Source organism: Manis pentadactyla, chromosome 1, assembly GCF_030020395.1.
Source record: "Manis pentadactyla isolate mManPen7 chromosome 1, mManPen7.hap1, whole genome shotgun sequence".
Taxonomy (NCBI): domain Eukaryota; kingdom Metazoa; phylum Chordata; class Mammalia; order Pholidota; family Manidae; genus Manis; species Manis pentadactyla.
Window position 1 is genome coordinate 46,618,929 of NC_080019.1, and position 18,312 is coordinate 46,637,240.

The 18,312-nt window shown below is 45.2% G+C and overlaps 2 protein-coding genes across 10 annotated transcripts in view; one reads left to right on the forward strand and one right to left on the reverse strand.

The window, feature by feature from the left end:
* Nucleotides 1-7,163, forward strand: part of ULK4 (unc-51 like kinase 4) — a 724,727-nt gene extending 717,564 nt beyond the window's left edge. For all 7 annotated transcript variants that reach the window (XM_057497570.1, XM_057497568.1, XM_057497577.1 and 4 more), the window contains 2 exons: nucleotides 4,085-4,170; nucleotides 6,992-7,163. In XM_057497570.1, coding sequence (XP_057353553.1) covers nucleotides 4,085-4,170; nucleotides 6,992-7,055 — 150 coding nt within the window. In that variant the 3' untranslated portion in view covers nucleotides 7,056-7,163. The remainder of the gene's footprint in view (nucleotides 1-4,084; nucleotides 4,171-6,991) is intronic.
* Nucleotides 7,164-11,983: 4,820 nt separating this feature from the next.
* Nucleotides 11,984-18,312, reverse strand: part of CTNNB1 (catenin beta 1) — a 36,316-nt gene continuing 29,987 nt past the window's right edge. For 2 of the 3 annotated variants that reach the window (XM_036899359.2, XM_036899360.2), the window contains exons 10-16: nucleotides 17,993-18,151; nucleotides 16,327-16,446; nucleotides 15,568-15,718; nucleotides 15,357-15,478; nucleotides 14,270-14,330; nucleotides 13,045-13,265; nucleotides 11,984-12,739 (exon numbers count right to left, since the gene is read on the reverse strand). In XM_036899359.2, coding sequence (XP_036755254.1) covers nucleotides 13,057-13,265; nucleotides 14,270-14,330; nucleotides 15,357-15,478; nucleotides 15,568-15,718; nucleotides 16,327-16,446; nucleotides 17,993-18,151 — 822 coding nt within the window. In that variant the 3' untranslated portion in view covers nucleotides 11,984-12,739; nucleotides 13,045-13,056. The remainder of the gene's footprint in view (nucleotides 12,740-13,044; nucleotides 13,266-14,269; nucleotides 14,331-15,356; nucleotides 15,479-15,567; nucleotides 15,719-16,326; nucleotides 16,447-17,992; nucleotides 18,152-18,312) is intronic. The other variant, XM_036899361.2, reaches the window with a different exon arrangement.

The following is an 18,312-nucleotide window of genomic DNA, read 5'->3' on the forward strand; positions in this document are numbered from 1 at the left end:
CTCTGTTCTTTTTCAGGGGAATTCCTCAATATGAAGATGTCAATTCGGTGTGTCCATGGGAGGAGGCTAGTTCAGGCTCTTCCTACAAAACTGTCTTGGACAACCTCATACCATGTTTTTTACTCTCTTCGTATAAATTTCTTTTGTGGTTTCTGTTGGGATTATAAATTATTTACTTTTCACAGTTGACTTATCAATATTTTACCACTTCAATTGCAATATAGAAACCTTACCACTTTATAGATTCCTCTCCCCTTCCCCCTTTATGCTGCAGCTTTCTTATGTATCACATCTACACACATTGAAAGCCCTATTAGATAGTATCATGTTTTACTTTTCCACCATCAAACATATTTCAAAGAAAAAGAATATTTTTTTATGTTTACCTAGATATTTACCATTCCTGTTGCTCATTCTTAATGTTCCAACTTTCCTTCTGGTATTATTTCCTTTCTCTCTAAAGAACTTCCTTTAATAATTCTTTTAGAGCTGTTCTGCTTCTGTTACCTTTAACGTCCTTATTTCACCTTAATTTCTGAATAATATTTTTGCTAGATACAGAATTCTAGGTTGATGCTTCTTTTCTTTTAGCACTTTAAAACTTTGTGTCACACTCTCTGTCCTCATTGTGTTGAGAAACCCACAGTAATTCAAATCTTTGCTCCCCTATAAGTAATGTATCATTTTTTGAGCCTGCTTTCAATATTCTTTGTCTTTGACAAATTTGTGATGTCTTTGTGTATAAATAACCTTCAGTTTTATCTTATTTAAGATTTTCTCAGCTTCTTGAATCTGTAAGTTTATGTCTTTCATCACACTTGGAATAGTTTTGCTATGGTTTCTTTAAATACCTTAATCATCGATTCATACTCTATCCTCTCAGTCTGGAACTCCAATGACACAAAAATTTTGTTATTATCCCACAGGTCTCTGAGGCTCTATCCATTTGTATTTTCAACCTTTTTCTCTCTCTGTTGCCAGATCAGATCAATTCTATTGCTCTATCTTAAAGTTCATTGTCTCATCCCATTTTGCTAATGAGTCCATTTCAGTGTGGTTTTTAAAATTTTTGGCTATATCTTTAGTTCTAAAATTTCCATTTGTTTCTCCTTTATGTCTTTTTTTGTGTACATTGCATTCTATTTTAATACTTTCTGATACTTTTTTCAAAAGTGTTACATTCTATTTTAATACTCATTTCAAGAGTGTGATTGTTTTAGCATTTTTATAACACTTTATAAAGCCTTTGTCAGATAATTCCAATAGCTGTGTCATCTTATTGTCTATTGTCTTTTGTTGATTCTTTTCTTATGTGAATTCAGATTTTGGGGTTGTTTGTATGCTGAGCACTTTTAGATTTTATCCTATTTTAAATATTACATTATGAGACACTATCTTGTTGGAACCCTGCAGAGAATGTTAATACTCTATTTTTAGCAAACAGTGATATTGGTTAGGTTCAGGTTGCAGGTTGGCATTCTAATTTCAATGTCAGGTCAGTTCCAAAGCATTTGCTGTGCTGTTTAGTTCTGTCTTACATGTCCGTCCTTTAGGCAAGGTTGGTCTGGAATCTGCGCAGAGGTTTGTTAATTCTCTAAGTTTGGGATATTCCATTTGGATCAATTCCATGCATGCACATGCTGAGGGTGAGCTTAGGAGTTCATAAAAATTTTATAGATTGCTTTCTTGAACTCTTCCCAATTTATTATTTCCCCAATACTTTCTGATTCCCTGGGTCTCCCATTTTCTGTCTGGCCATATACTTTTCACTTCCACAATTGTCATGTCTGGGCCAAACATTGGGAGGACACACAGAGAGAGAAAAGAGTGGGGGCTGCAGGTTCCTGCTGCCCCTGCCAGCCCTGCCGCCACAAGATTTTTCACTTTCCAGTCCCACAGGATTGCCAGGGACCTCAGGAAAAGGAGAGGAGAAAACCTGAGTGTTTCATCTCCTGTCTCTGAACTTGGGGAGTTTCCTTTTCCATTTCTCAAGCCTGGTTTCTTCTAGAGCTATCTCTTTTGCCCCACAATGCTCACTTATGGGGATTTGAATTCATTAAGTTCAAACTGGGCTGTACTGGAGGGAAAGAAGTTGTGAATTTACCAGCATTTCAGCAGTGTTTGAATTCAGCATCCTTCCCCAATCTGCCTGTTGCTGTTTACTTTCCAGCGTTCTTAAAAAGCTGTGCCATACATTCTGTTTAGGTTGTGTAGTTGCATTGGAAGAGAGAGAAAGGATGGCGTGTGTTTTCTGTCTTACTCAGAACTAGAGCCTCTGATTGATCTAATTAAAAAATTTTGTTTTCTAGTTAACTCATCTTTACAAAAGAGGCAGTGGTTGACATTGTTGAAGAGTGCCATTAAGTAGCTAAATTGCATAGTTTTCAATTAGTTCTTTTGGCTTTGTTTATGCCTATATTTTTGTCATCTGTACATGATGCTAGTTTGGTTTTTTTCTTTGATCACATAGTTCTCACTATATTTTTTTCTGTTTGCACCTTCTAACTAGCCTTGTGAGTGAATGTAGTCCTGTTATTTCTTTGCAACTTGTGGGGTGATCTCTTTGGAGCACAGCCTCAACACACAATCCCACAGTAGGGCTGGCTGAGGCAGTGAGTCTGCATGTAGCTCAAATGAGCTGTATGAGGCAGTTTGGAGAAAAATCCGATGGGAATCCTCACAGTAAGGCCTTCAGTATAAAGTTGTGCTTACTTAAGATGTAACTGGACTACAGCTGACATTTTCAAATAGCAACCTTTTTAATTCAAGATGGATGTCATTTCAGAGCAAATTTTTATACATCTCTTATAAGATTCAAGTCCTTGCAGAAATCACAGCTGATGCAGTTGAGCTGGCAGCTGGTTGCTGGCATACTCAGGAAGTAGGGTAATATCTCACTGGAGGTGTAGATTCATTCACGTGAAATGTAGAGTCCATGTTGAGGTCTAATTTACCCCTGTGGCTTTCCTATCAACATGAATGCTTGATTAAGAAATGCTCACTGTCTTCTTGAGAACTAGATGGTAATCCTGCCCTGGCGGCTAGGAGCAAGTGAAAAGACAGAACCCTTGAGCAATGGGGGAGTTGACAGAGGCCAGTCTGGTTCCAGCTTCATGGTGGAATCAGGGTCCAGCTCCATGTACACCCCTCTACCAGCTCCTTAATTGCAGTAAGCCTCCATTACTTCATCTATAAAACAAACACACAGCATGCTCACCTTGCAAGAAGAATAAATACAAAGACTAGGTGGGAAAACATATAAGAAACTGCAGAGCCTTCTGGAATGAAAAATGCCATACAAGTGTTTATCATAAAATATTTTAAAAATAAGAAAGACAAAAGTAGGACACAAGTGGTGAATTAAGAGTAAGTCTCTAGGATCAAGGTCCATTCCTAAAGCCTTCTCTTCTTGCCTCGCCTGGACTTTTTGTTTTATGGGGGAGCTGAATGAGGGGGTCTCTGGGAGCCTGGGCTGGGTTAACATGCGTCTGAGTCTTTTTCATCCCTGAGAGGTTATGGTCCCACACATAGATAGATACTGCAGTCAGTGACACCCAAGTGTTCTTCCTGTTTTTACCAGGACTATGGCTATTAGCAAGGACACAGTTCCTGAGCCACTTGGGAAGGGGGTGGGGCGGTGCCCCGGTTTGGTTGTCAGTGCTTCTTCTTTCAGGTGCCCCAGGTCGTCAGGTACCCAGAGTCATGACCCTTCTGTGCATATCAAAGAGGCTGTGTTGGCCCAAGGCCCCAAGGACCAAAAGGCCGCTGGGTCCCAGCACTGATACCTGGAAAGCTCATTCACTTGAATTTGCTTTAACTGGAATGTTCAGGCTTCTGGAACACAAACCCTCCTGAGGAACCCAAGGGAAGCAGCCCCCAGGACCCGGCACATCTTCAGCCCAGTGGACTCCCTTCAGCCCAGTGGGCTCACCCAAGGGTCACCACTGTCTGCCTCTGTCCCCATGAGGATCAGTGCCCTGGGGGCTGGGGCTGAGGGCTCACCTCTCAGTGCCATGGGTAGCCTGAGACTCAGGGCGCACGGGTCAGGGAGGGGCCAGCCGACCATGCTCTCCCTGCCTTGCAGGTTACCTCCAGTGAGAAGCGCCTGGCAGACCTCAAGGATGCGGGTAGCCTCCTGCGGGCCCTGGAGGGGCTGGGCCCATCTGGCAGGTAAGTAGGCCCAGGGGAGCAGCGCAGGGCCAGCTTGGGCTCAGCACTCCCTCCCTCCCACTCCTTTGTCCCCCACCTTCGTCCCCTGAATACTAGGGACCACCACCTTCCAGCCTGTCGTTGCCCATGGGAAGGGCACTCTGCCCTCCCCCCCGACTAGGAATCCCCACTGTGCAGGTGAGGGGAAGTCAGTAGGGGGGAGGGGAGTGGAATGTCTTGGCCCTGCTAGGGAAGGCAGTATTCCCCACCATAGGGAATAGAGATGGGGAAGGAGTAGATTACGACCAGGTGGGAGATGGGATAAACCTCATGGGAAAGGCAGTACCCAGCCTGTGTACACATGCCCCGTCTGCAGCCCAGGCCAGAGGCATGTTATCACCACCGTGTAGAGAAGGCCCGGACAAGGCTGGTCCGGACGGACAGTGCAGCCTGCTCTACAGCACCAGGCTGCCCTCCTTGGCCAGGTCTTCAAGGAAAAACAGACACTACAGAACAGACTAATTGATGCCCAGAAGCATGCAGTGTGAGGTTAGGTTTGCCTTCCCGTCTTCAGCTCGACACTCAGTACATCTAGAACATCCTGGAAGTGAGGTCCAAGGCCAGGCAGCCCTGTCACCTGGGAGGAGCCAGATCTTGCCCAGCCCTGCAGTGATGCTGCTGCTCAGTGGAGGGCCATGGGGAGGGTTCATCCCACAGTGACCCACACACCCTGTACCCACTGCACTTGAGAGGTGGAGGCAGGTAGGGGAAAGGGTGAGGCTTTTATGTTGTCACACTTTTCTTAAAAATGTTAGCGCCAGGTGACCAAAGAAAAATCATAGGGGAATGAAGAGAAGGTGGCCCAGGTGGCCCTCCCAGTTAGCAGGAGCTGCAGAGTGGCATGCTGTGCATGACAGCGCTGGGGCCTCGGGTGCGGCCAGGACTCAGGAGGCCGGACCACTAACTCTGATGCAGTCACCCTTCCTCCCTTAGGCCTCTGTCCCCAGAGCTGAGGCGGTGACCACAGTCCCCTGAGCCCCCGCGGGAGTAGGACCCACCTCTTAAGGGGTACAAGACATGGAAAGATGCCTGCCATTTCCTGTGGTTTTTAGAACCACAGGATTCTATGAAGTCTGCTTCCTGATGTTTGAGGTTTGGTGCTAATTTGAAGATAAATACATGGTTTTGGCATTGCTGAGAAACTGAGTCTTCAGCCAGCCTTTTCTGCACTTAATCCTGGATTGAGTAGGGGAGGAGATACCAGTCTTTCGACAACTCAGCGCCTTTCCTTTTTAGCGTAAGCCAAAGAATTAGGTTCTTATCCATGGTTTCTGTGAGGTGAGGGGAAAGGCCCCTTCTCACCATCTGGGCCCGTGATGTCAGTCATGGACAGTGACTGAGCCAGGCCACAGGCCTTCTGCTGGACTGGTTTGTGAGGAGCATGTGACATTGTGACATCCCTCTCCGGGGCCCCGGGCCTTGGGCAGCCAGCCATGATGGAGCCACGTGGAGCAGGTTTGTGGTGAGGAGGCATGGCGGCAGGGGCAGGAGGAGTGGAGGTTAGTGCGGCCAGTGGAGGTCAGGCTCCTGGGAGCCTTCCTGTCCAGTGCCAGGTGAGGTGGGGCTCCTCACCTAGCAGGACCTCCCTTGCACATCCTCATGTGGCATCCATTTGGGAAACTGGACCCAAATGTGGACCAAATGTATCAAAACCACTCAGTGCTTGATGCAGCTGGTGGCTTCCTTCTGTGCCCCCACTAAGTACCCCCACTAAAACCTCTAAGCTAAACTCTAGCAACTAAAGCCTCTTGCGTTGCGGACAGGTCTTGCATTGGATTGGAGAGGCTGCTGCTGTAAGTTGTTTTGTTTGGGTTTTGTTCAGGTGGCCCAAACAGAGTGAGTGGGTGGCAGAGCTCTCTGTTCTGATGACACTGTTTTCAGAGGTTGGTGAGCCTTCCCCGCCAGTCACTGGGCAACCTGGGCTGCTGGTGGGCAGCATGACCCCACAGACTAGCCTGGACTCAGCCAGGGCCAGGCTGAGTTCAAAGGCATTCCTGCTGTCCCTCGGGACCTTTGATGCACAGAGCAGGAATGCAGGGCACCGTCTCCCGGCTGCGGCCCTGCTCCACTGTGACCCACTCTTTTTAGGCAGCACCCCAACCCCTGGTTATTTGGCAACAGCTCTATTTCTGTGTAGTCAAGAGCATGCCACAAGCTGATTTTATACTTGAAGGCACACTGCTGTGTCATTCTTTTCCTTGCTAACATTTGTTAAGGCACAGGTTTAAGTGTGTCTCAATTTGCTCCCCTAACAGTTTCCATTTTAAGCTCTTAATTGCACATCCACACCTATGAGAATAAGAAACCCAGAGCTCCTGGCTGATTGGCCAGGAAGGGGCAATATGGGGCAGGGCTGACCAGCATTTGGAGTGGCCTGATCTCTACCATCCCACAGTCTGCTGCAGGTGGGCGCGGCACAGGCCCAGGGCAGGTGCCGAGCCCAGCAGTCTGATCGCTGCCTGTCCAACTTGCCCTTACAGCTTAGTGTCAGTGCACCTGGCCAAGGTGGTGCAGATGTTGATGGTGGGGCCGGGAGCTCAGGCCCAGATCAGGGTGCCAGCATGGCCAATCCTGCCCACCTCTTAGGTCGTGGGGTTCCCACCTCTTTGCCCAGGAGACTAGGAATCCTGTTCTGCTTCTCAAGAACATGGTGTACAGGGACAGCTCCAGGGAGCAGCTGGTCCATCAGATACCTGGGTACAAAAGAGGCCAGTCCCCTTTGGAAGAGGCAGTGTTTAACCCAGAAATGTCTAAGGTGCTTGTACTTTGGCTTTTCTCTCAGTTCTTCAGCTGACAGTGCAGTGGCTTCCTTGGCCCTGGAAATCCTTCAGGCTGTTGGCCACTAGGCAAGAAGGCACTTCGCATAGCCCGCTCTGCAGCACCAGCCCTCACACGTTCACCGCATCACCACCTGGAGCTCTGTATGGACCTAATAAAGTCGGCTGAACCCGGGACCTATTGGCTGGGGTGCTCTCAATAAAGCTGGGCCAGGGAAAAGCCACTCGAGTGGATGCCTTGATCCCTGAGGGATGTCTCTGGGAAGCTCAGATTTGCTAGCTGTTGAGTGTTCCTTCCCTCTGGGTGGGTCAGGTGGACCTCCTTAGGCCTGCACTGCCTGTGCTAATCCACTGGGAGAGAAGCCAGTCCTGTGCCTGCTACTGTCTGAAAGCATCTCTCTTCTCCAAAGAAAATTTGAAAGGCAGCACTAACTAGGCCTGAACGCTCTCCCAGCCACAGCTCTAGAGCAAGGCTTTGGAAGCTAATTTTAGTCTTTTGTCTTTCTCCCACTCTTACTTGCCTGACTCTTCATTCCAAGAACACTGGGGAGGGCTGGGCTCCCCACTAACAGGAACAGGTGGTTACAAGTTTGCTCAAGGCAGCACAAAACTCAAGAAACGCTGGCTTCCCTGATGGTCAGCCCATCCAGATGGGATGATGGCATCAAGGTGGGATCATTCCCCCCAACTTCTACTCCTTACCCTTGAAACCTTTCCAGTTTCTTGCTATGTTCCCTCAGGCATGTGCTCTTAGAACCTCCCATGTAAGTCGAGTCCATGAGAGTATTTAAACAGCGCAGAAGAGCACTGGGACTCATACTGAGAAAGGCTCTCTCTTGACTCTAGACTGGTGAGAATGGTCCTGGGCAGCTCGAACCAGTGAGCAATGCAAGGCCATTCCTTGACCTCTCTGGAGCCTTGGTTTCCCCATCTGCAAAACGCAAGGGCTAGACTACATCTACAGTTGCTATCGCTCAGCTTCAGTGCTGTGCTCCCTAGAGGGAGTGGGTGACGCATGCACAAGTGGCAACTGTGTGGGTACACAGCTCCATCTGCACCATGGGATGCTGGCCATGCTGTCACTGACAGCTCTACTTTGTCACAGCATAGTGATCTGGGTAGTTTGCCAGTTCTCTTTGGCTTAGTAATGTGAACAGCAGCCCTGTGCCCACCTCCATCAGAGGCATGCGTCACTTATTTAATCTTTACCAAAGCCCACAAAGCAAGCCTTTCGTAGCTTCATTTATATAGGTGAGAAAACTGAGGCTCAGAGCAGCCAGCCCACTTGCCCAGAGCCCCACCCACATTGTTTCACTTGGGCCTCGACTCCGTAGCCGGTTGTTGGTTGTCCCCCAGTGCAGTATCCAGAGCTTGTAGTTGGGGGTAGAAGAGGGTGTTCCACCCAGCAGCTGGCAGTTGCACTTGGGGTCTCATAAGCCTATTTACTGCCTGTGGAGAGGCAGCTTCGTGGTTAAGTCCTGTGGGCAGCATGCCCATCACCAGGCTATGTGCCCACACGGCCTTGGCCTGGCTGAATCTGCCTGTGCTTCTGGGGTTGGAGAGGAGCTGAAGGCCTTGCCTGGGCTCCACCTGCTTTGCCTGCTGGGTCCAGGGACAGGAACAGGTCTGTTATTCCAGAAAATCTGTTCTTTCAGTTCTTGGTACTGCCCTGGAGTTCTGGGCCTGGATGGCAGCAGTCCCAAGTGGAACTGCTGCCCTGCCAAGGCCGTCAGCCCAGGGCGCTGCGCTCCTGAAGCTGGACCATGGCATGAGGCTAAGTCCTCTGAGTAGGGAGATGGTCCTGTCTCTCACGAAGGTGCCCAATGGCCAGCTGCAGCCCCAGTTCCAGTGAGCTCAGAGGTAGGGATCAAAGTTAACCCTCCCCATTTGAGGCCCATACCCACTTCTCTGGTTTCCAAGGCTGGCTCCAATTCTGAGAAGAGCTGGCTCCTGTCCCCCGGTCAGAGTTCTCCGGATGCTGACAGGGGCAAGGGTCACACCCCGGCACCTCCTGGTCCTCTCCTTCTCACCACCTCTAAGCTTCAGCCTTTTGCTCTCATGATTGGCTACAGCCCATTGGCTGAGTCTCTCCAAGGGTGAATGGGGTCCCCAGAGTTGCAGAGGTAGGAGGCAAAGGAGACAGCAGAACCATTAAGGAGCAGGGAAGGCCAGGTGACTGGCTGCGTGGGGCTTCCTTTCCTCCTGACAGCAGGCCCCTGAACTTCAGTCTCACCCTAGCTTACAGCTTGAAACAGGTGCTCAGCGAGCTGTCCCTCTGCAAAGAGCCATTTGGAGTGACTCTGGCCAGAGGTGTCCTGGGGTAGCTGGGGCGGTGGTGTGGGGATGCCCCAGGGGACTCCTCGTACAGTTCTCTGCCCTTAAACTCTTTATGTTCCCCATACTGCCACAAGGTTTTCTGTTACCCCATGGGGTTCTCAGGTCAGCTCTGACTGCTGAGCGGGCTTTATCCACGGACCTACATCAGAAAGCAGGGGCTCTGGTGGCTGAGGTGAGTGACAGGAGAGGGACTGGCTCTCTCCTCCACTTGAAGCAGGATACCTTTCCGTCCTAGCAACAGAAAAACGTGTAGAAACAAATCTGATACATGGATATACACAGCGGTTGAGGTACGAGCCTCAGGAACAAACTGGCAGGGAAGCAGGGAGAAAGCTACAAAAGCCCTAAGAAAGGGACTTGGCTCCTAGGGAAAGCACAGCCTCAAGCTCTGGTGGGCTGAGAGGAGGGAAGTGTAGAACAGACAGCATGAAGCCATGGCCTGGAATCACGACCAGGGAGGTATGTAGCCCCGATGTGACCTGGAGGGAAGACTCCCTTTTAAATTCCACTTCTGGCCTCTATTAGAGGCTTGCATAGAGGTGGTAGAGGCCATCTGTCACCTCCTCCTAGCTTACTCATGGGGTGGGGAATGGCATGGGGAATGCTTTACAGGGTAAGCAAAAGGAAACACTTTTTAGCCTCACCCTCACCACCCCCACCATTTTGTAGCGACACTTGGTGGGTGAGTCACACAAAGCAAGGAAAGCAGACTGTAAGGTTCTTGCCTTCACCACCACCGCTGCAGTCCTTGACTGGGCTCTCTTTGCTTTGTGAACCAAACAGCATGATTCAGATGTTGTTTTTATTACAGTCATCAAAACAAGAACTAAAGAGCATTATTTATCTCAAGACTTTTCACTGTCAGGGATTCAAACAACCAGGTCAAAGCCTTGTATCTGTAACATCTGCTGGAACATGGAAAAGCTTCATTGATCACATGCTCTGTGCACCTCCTTCCCTACATAACTGATACTCTTGGTTTTTGTAGTAATCACTTCCTTGCCACCCAAGGATGATTGTTTTCCCAGCCAAGGGTGATTTCCTTAAAATAGTTTGCCCTTTTTCGGATCAATCAAGTTCACCACGCACTTACGACTTACTTTTTGCTCTGTATTATGTCTGAGCTATACCCATACTGTGTAAAGCTGCAGTTTTTCACTGCAGTATGGCCATTCTATCATAGTAGTAAAGCAATTATTGGATGCACGGGCTTCCAGTGTAGGTTGTCAGTGTCCTATAAGCCGTGCTGAAGTTTGAGGCAGAAGAAAAAGCATTACCATCGACCATACTTTATATTTAAAATGTTGGGTTTTTTTGGTCATGGGTTTTCTTCTGCATTTTTTTCAATTTTATTCAAAGAGCTACCCAATTGTTCCGTATCTTTCTAAAAAGTCCCTCTTTTTCACACCGACTTCCTGTTGCCTCTAGAATAGTGTCCATGCCTGCATCCCATTCTTTTCCCTTAACCTCTCCTCCTCTCTCTCTGCCAACAGTGTTAACTACCTCTCAGCTTTAGCGGTAGGCCTTGATGCCCCGTAAAGCCAGTCTTCCTCTCTTGGTGTTGGCTAATCTTGACTCTTCTAAGTACACTGCAGGACCATCTTGCTGAATTTGATAAAATAGTTTAAATGGAACTTCAAAGCTACAATTTTAAGCAAAGCTCTTAAAGTGTTTCCTGGTTTTAAATGGTTCTTTGTGTGAGACTCCCTGCTGTGGCTCTTCACTTTGCGTTCTTGCAGCAATGGCTTGGTCTGGGCTTGTCACACACTGGGAGCAGAACCTGAGACCTACTACCACACCACCAGGTACACAGATGGTTCCTCTCCAATCCCAATTACATTTTTTGACCACAGTGGAGAATCTGAGGCTGTCACAAAACCTCAACAAAAAGGGACTGGATATGTACTGATCGAATACTCACGATTAAACCAACAGCTCTAAGTACCTCTTTAAAAGATCGAAACACAAGTCTTAACAGGCCTACTGACTCTGTCCTCCAGATGTGCTAAACCTGTCAGGCCTTCCACGAGGCTGACAGGATTAGCCGGCAGGTAGTATGGAAGGGAGCCCCTTCTGGTTCTGTTTATGTTGAGATAAATAGCTACACTTAAAACTATCTTAATTACCAGCTCAAAGTGAAGCTGAAGGAATTCCTCTCTCAAGTGAAAGGTGCTCGAAGTCCAAATCCAGGTAGTTACTTCATTAATTACCTCAGTGGAATGAAGCCATCTGGTGGCATTTGGCATGGAGAATACCTAAATCTGGCTTTCAGTTTTGCTCTATGTAGCCCCTAGACCAGATGCCTTTGAAATGAGGGGGCCCTTGGTCACTTGGCAAGATGATATATGTGACTCAAGCAGCCAGGTTAGAAAGAGTTGCAGACACAGGCTCTAAGCCCAGAGTCTTTCAGCTGGACACAGTGGAATCTCTCCTCTACACATGCTCAGTTAATTACAAATGGTCAAGGCTTAAACACCTTTCGTGCAATTTAACCCAGGGCCAAGTGTTAAAAGAAACTTGGCTATCCCATCCCGTCTAGAGGTAAGGCGTTCTCTATCATTACAACTTACTTATTGTATGTTTCCTTCAAGATAAAATTGAGTTGAATAAATTTAGTATCCTCACAGACCATTTAATGACAAGGAAAAAGAGTGACACAATTGAATGAATTAAAAGTTTAATTCTGAACCCTTTTTATAACCGCATTTTCTCTTGAAGCATCATATCACAGCAGGTTACAACAACTTTGGGATAAAGGCAAATGGTAAACTGTCCAAAACAAGGTTCCAAATAACACCTCTTACTGATTTACCCTACCATACATATCCCAAATAAAGTTTTTGATCAAAAACATGAAAGATCCACCTGCTTATTTTAAGCATATTAAAAAGGAAACTAAATGGACCATTTCTATTTGTCTATTTTATACAAAAAGGCTACACAATGTTACACGTTATTCAGATTACAATTAAGAGTGATTATGAATTAGTGTTCTACACCATTACTCAATTCTTAAAAATTAGAAATTGCTGTAGCAGTATTCACTATAACTTAACACTAGAGACTTAAAAAACTAACAGTTATTGCAAAAAAAATTAAAGAGCTACTTCAAAGCAAGCAAAGTCAGTACCATTACAGATATTAAAAAAAAATTTAACAAGCAAGGCTAGAGTTTGATAAATTCCATATCTTGTGATCCACTCTTGTGCATTCTTCACTTCTTGAGTCACTCCCAAAATCCATTTGTATTGTTACTCCTCGACCAAAAAGGACCAGAACAAAAAGTTTACTTCAATTGTTCCCATAGGAAACTCAGCTTGGTTAGTGTGTCAGGCACTTTCTGAGATACCAGCCCACCCCTCGAGCCCTCTCAGCAACTCTACAGGCCAATCACAATGCAAGTTCAGACAACACAGCTGTATAAAGAGAGAAAAGCTGCTATTAATGTTTAAAACAGCAAATGTTATTCATTTGAGTATTAAGTTGCAAAAGCTGTGGCAAAAAACATTAAAGTTAATAACTTCCACACATGATCACTTAACAGCCAAAAATCTGAGAACATTCAAATGTTCCAAGACATTGCCTTTCAAAGTATGTATCTGTTTTTGTGGCAGATTTACAAATAGGCCTAAACCACTCCCACCCCACCAACCAAGTCTTTCTGAAGTTCTGTAGGCAGAGTAAAAGTATTTTACCCAAACTGGCTTTTTTAACTTCTTACCTAAAGTATGATTTACAGGTCAGTATCAAACCAGGCCAGTTGATTGCTGTCACCTGGAGGCAGCCCATCCATGAGGTCCTGGGCATGTCCCAGATCGGGCAGCCCATCAACTGGATAGTCAGCACCAGGGTGGTGGCCACCCATCTCATGCTCCATCATGGGATCCATCCCCAGTGCATCCTGGCCATATCCACCAGAGTGAAAAGAACGATAGCTGGGATCTAGAACATCGAGGGTGGGGTGACAGCCGAATGGGCAAGAAAAGAGAGGGAGAAGGAAGAAAAACAACACTGAAGTTAGGGGCATCCATCTTGTCAGAAAGCAGTCCTTCCCAGCCTCTTCAACTCATAGCTTTCTTCAGCCAGATAATTAATTACTCAGAGCCAGGCCACCCATGAGGCTACACAGTCTGTTTCTACCAAAGGCAGACTAGCAGATTCTAATTAAGCCATCAGTTTACCACCAAACATTTTACATTGATCCAGGTAGAGACAAGGCTCCTAGAAGGAGCAGCAGTAATCTGCTATGTGCATGACCACCCAGGCATCTGGAAGTCATGGACAGGAGATGGAAACAATAATAATGAGTCCCGGCAGATATAATCTATCTGTCAAAAAGACCAGGTGATACCCACAAAAGTACTGAGAAAACTCAAGGCACCGTTTCCAAAACCTACGTATTTTACATTAAGGGGTGACATTAACATATCTGTGAGGTTAAAGAGGGAAAAACCAGAGGAGATATAAATTTAAGATGGAATAGCTGCGCCTGTTGGTGGCCTACCCCATGCTCCATCTCCATCATCCAGATGTGAACTAGGTTTTCAGAAAATCCTGATGATACAACTATGTAAATACTGCCCCAAATCTGAGCTTGGGAATAGAGGACCCACACTCTCATGCCCTGTGTGGAGCGCAGACACAGGCATCATGGGTTCTCTGACATTAATACAGCCGGGCGACTTCTGGCATCCTGTGCACATGTCCAGCAGTAATGACATGTATTTGTCGGTGTGATCCTGCGGCTTGTTCAGTGTGTGGCTCAGAATTCCCTGTTTCAGGGTGGTGGCTGCTGAAGGCACTGTTGCTGACTGCAGCATTTAAGAACTCCCTTTAATTGGCGTCACTACTTTCCTGCCAACACTGGTTTCCCAGATGGCTCTTTTGATAAAGCTTTGGAACTTCAGCTCCATCTGGAGTTAATGGGAGAAATATGAGACACATACCATCTTGGCGATATCCAAGGGGTTCTCCTTGGGCACCAATATCAAGTCCAAGATCAGCAGTCTAAATAAGAAATACAAGGCAAGGAAGCAAAATGAAAATTCTCAACTTAAAAGTATACTCCCCATATTCTGAAAACATATTACAATAGGAACAAAGAACTCACAGAAATACTTCAAAGTCCATCTCTCAAAGATTAACCACTGATACCTAGAAAAACATGTTTTCTTATTGCACATAGTATTAAAAATATTCACTAATTTATTCTTTCAGCAATATTAAGTACTTATTATGAGCCAGCACTGTCTAGGTGCTGGAGACAAAACAGTAAACTAAGTGTCTACCCCCAAGAGGAGTTGCTGGCAAAAAGGACATATTATATGGGAGAAGATTTTTAGCCTGAGCAGCTGGGAGGATGAAGATGCCATTAACTGCAATGGAGAAGACTATGACAGGAGCAGGTCTGGGGAAAGGGGTGGCTGGGGAAGTTCAGAGCTCAAGCTGGAGCACGTTAAGACTGCCTCTTAAAAACCCAACTAACACATTACTGTTGGGCAATTTGCTTTTTTTTTTTCCACCTAATAATATATAGGTGCTCTTTCCCATTCACCCAACATATATAATCCACTGTGTGACTGTACTACAGTTGAATAAACTTTCAGGGTGGTTCTAACAGTTCAATGAACAACTCTGTACTGAGGACAAATACCAAAGACAAATTTATAGAAATTCAAGTAAAAAAGTAGATGAAAAACTGAGCATTTTTAAAAAAAGTATCAATACACTGACCTCCAACTAACAGTTTCAACAGACTGCCTCTTTCCTTACACTCTTAAAAAATATTAACCTGATTCACTTTTTCATCTATCTTCCTTACGAATTCTAATGTTAAGAGGCATACTTTGTTGTTCTGAACAGGCTGTTTAAAGCTGTAATTCTTCCTCACAACAGTTGCTAAGATAGCATAAAGAATGAATATTCAAGCCAAGGACATAGACACGGCAAATCAATGTGTACAGTGTTTTAAGGGTAAATCACAAACTGCCTTATTTGCTCCAGCACACTACCAAAAAGAAAAGCAATGCGTACCTCATTCCAAGCCATTGGCTCTGTTCTGAAGAGAGAACTGGTCAGCTCAACTGAAAGCCGTTTCTTATAATCCTGTGGCTTATCCTCAGACATTCGGAACAAAACAGCAGCTGCGTATGTTGCTGGGAGAGGACAGAAGACAAGACCCTTGAGGGAAAGTTTAGGCTTTACTGTACACCCCAGCTACAGGCTCCGGTTCCCTTCTACTTACCCACACCTTCATTTCTGGAATGAAGTAACTCTGTCAGAGGAGCGGTGGCTCCCTCAGCTTCAATGGCTTCTGCAGCCTCCTTGTCCTGAGCAAGTTCACAGAGGACCCCTGCAGCTACTCTTTGAATATTTTCAATGGGAGAATAAAGCAGCTAAGGAGAAAAAAAAAAAAACTAATTAAACCTGAAGTAAAAACATGGCAAGCACCCCACTGTGGTGCAAACATCCCCAATTCAGAGCATAAAAAGCATTCGCACTACTTGTATTAAATCATTTTCTCTAAATTTATGTTCTAGAGTGTTTTTAAATGCTCCGGGGCACTTATTTTCTAGAATATTTTTAGTTACAACCTTTTTTTCACAGGTTTACTTGAGTTAATAATCAGAAAACCCAGAGGTGGTGGAGGCCTGCGCTCTGGCAGCCCAGAGCTCTCCTTCCACTGAAACTGAGCACTCCTAGAAGCAGAGTATAAAGTCTACTCCCACTTCTTGAAACTCTAGTCCCAATGCTTCTCCTCCTACTGCCCAAGAAAAATGAATTCTAAAAATAAAATTTTAAGTATTCAACAGAAAGGATACTATGCAGTGAGATTCTATTTTATACTTTGGCAGGGGGCATGGGCAGAAACATCATTCATAGTAGATGAAAAATTAAATGTTGATGCCCCTATTTTGGTCCCCAATTTCCTTAATTTTATCATTAAAATCCTGAAATTTTATGGACAAATAAAATCTGGAACACCTACTTAAAACCAACATACCTGCACAAACAATGGAATGGTGTTTAGTCCTCTGATTACAATTCGGTTGTGAACATCCCGAGCTAGGATATGAAGGGCTCCGGTACAACCTTCAACTATTTCTTCCATGCGGACCCCCTCCTAACAAAAGAAACACAGGTAACAATAGGGGCTCCGGTACAACCTTCAACTATTTCTTCCATGCGGACCCCCTCCTAACAAAAGAAACACAGGTAACAATAGGGGCATTCTTCTAAAATTTATAAACTTGAAAGGCTTTCTGTTCTGGGTAGCAAATACTAGACTCATTATTCACATTACACACCCAAAGTTCCCCACAATCTGCAATTAGATCAGGAAGGAAGAAGGATTTCATCAAGGTGAACGTCACTAAAAGGGAGTCTCAGGTAAGCATGAACTCCAAGCAGTACCCTTCTGCTATACTGTGCACAGGGAAGTACATTCCAAAACGCCTGTGAATCCCAAAGATAGCTTTCTTACAGCCAGGGCACCAACCATTCTGGATCAAAGAGATATATAAAGATACACAAAGATAGGAAGATAATGTGCAGACTGTCAGGTGTTTTTATTCCATGTGCTCCATTTCCATACATCTCTGTATTTGGTGAAAACATAGCAAAATTTTATCACCAAACTGCTAAGTTGTCGACAGAAAATCCACTCCTCTTGCCTCCTCCAAGACTATTCAACTGATAGCCTATGTGGGAGAAAGAAGTTACCTGTTGCAAAATGTAAATACTACCTGCTTTCATTGTTTCCAAGTTTTAAAAAAGGTTATAGTTCTGAATCTTTTTAGTTGCTTTTATAAACACCTTGATTTTTATAAGATCACAACACTCCTTTCTTCCTAGAGTTTTAAAATAAAAGATACTTTTTACATTCTATTAAGCTACCTTTTGGAGACAGGCCAGTATCAGACATAATGAATAGAGAAAGCCAAAGCCCCCTAATGCATGCATTCACCTAACAACTACCAGCAATAGATCCCCCAAATCTGTGTTAGGTCTTTTCTAAAGTAACCTAATTAAAAACTTTTTCAGGGTTTAAGTCTTGAAATAAATTCTGAGGAATCAGAAGCATCTATTATATACTTTAAATGAAGCTAGTTTTAAACACCACAAGCTTGACATTAGAACTTTAAGCTGAGATTATGGGTAAAGATCCCAGAAATGCTACTGCTTTATTCTTGTAATTTGTCGGTATTGGGTCCATGAAAATAGTTTAAACTATTCCTGGAAGAGAAAGTAAAAGCTGTGCGTTAAATATTTACGAGTAAAACACATGTTGTAGTGGGGATGAGGCTCTGAAATCGGACAGACTTGGATTCAAATTACAGCTCTGATCCTTCCTGAGGCGTGTCTTTGTATGGGTTAAATGAAAACACTGAATGAAGCACCTAAACAACCCTACAAGGGAGTATCATACCTCACACTCCCTTCGTAAGACTGATGATGCAAAGGAGATGTCAAAGGAAACATCACCAGAGACCACATTATTCCTTATCCTCTCTACAGCCCAGAAACACATCAGTTTTTTAAATCATTAGCAAAAAACTCTTCATGCAGGAAGGAGGATGAAGGGAAGTTAATGGCCAGAGACGTTCACAATCCTAAGGATTTATACATTTCTTTTAAATAGTCACGCGCTATTATTAAGATTTACCCACCACAAACTGCTGCTGTGTTCCACCCATAGATGTGCGGCGCTGGGTATCCTGATGTGCACGAACCAGCAACTGAACTAGTCGTGGAATGGCACCCTGCTCACGCAAAGGAGCATGATTTGCTGGACAAAGGGCAAGATTTCGAATCAATCCAACAGTAGCCTGTAAACAGGAACGGAAAATAAAGAATTGGCATACAACTCACCAAACTCATTCTTTCAGCCTACGATTTCCACCACACTAAATCCACTGACATGACTTGGAGGTAGAACTGACTTTAGACACTTCCAAACCCCACCCAGCGATGCTTCCTATTACTAAGG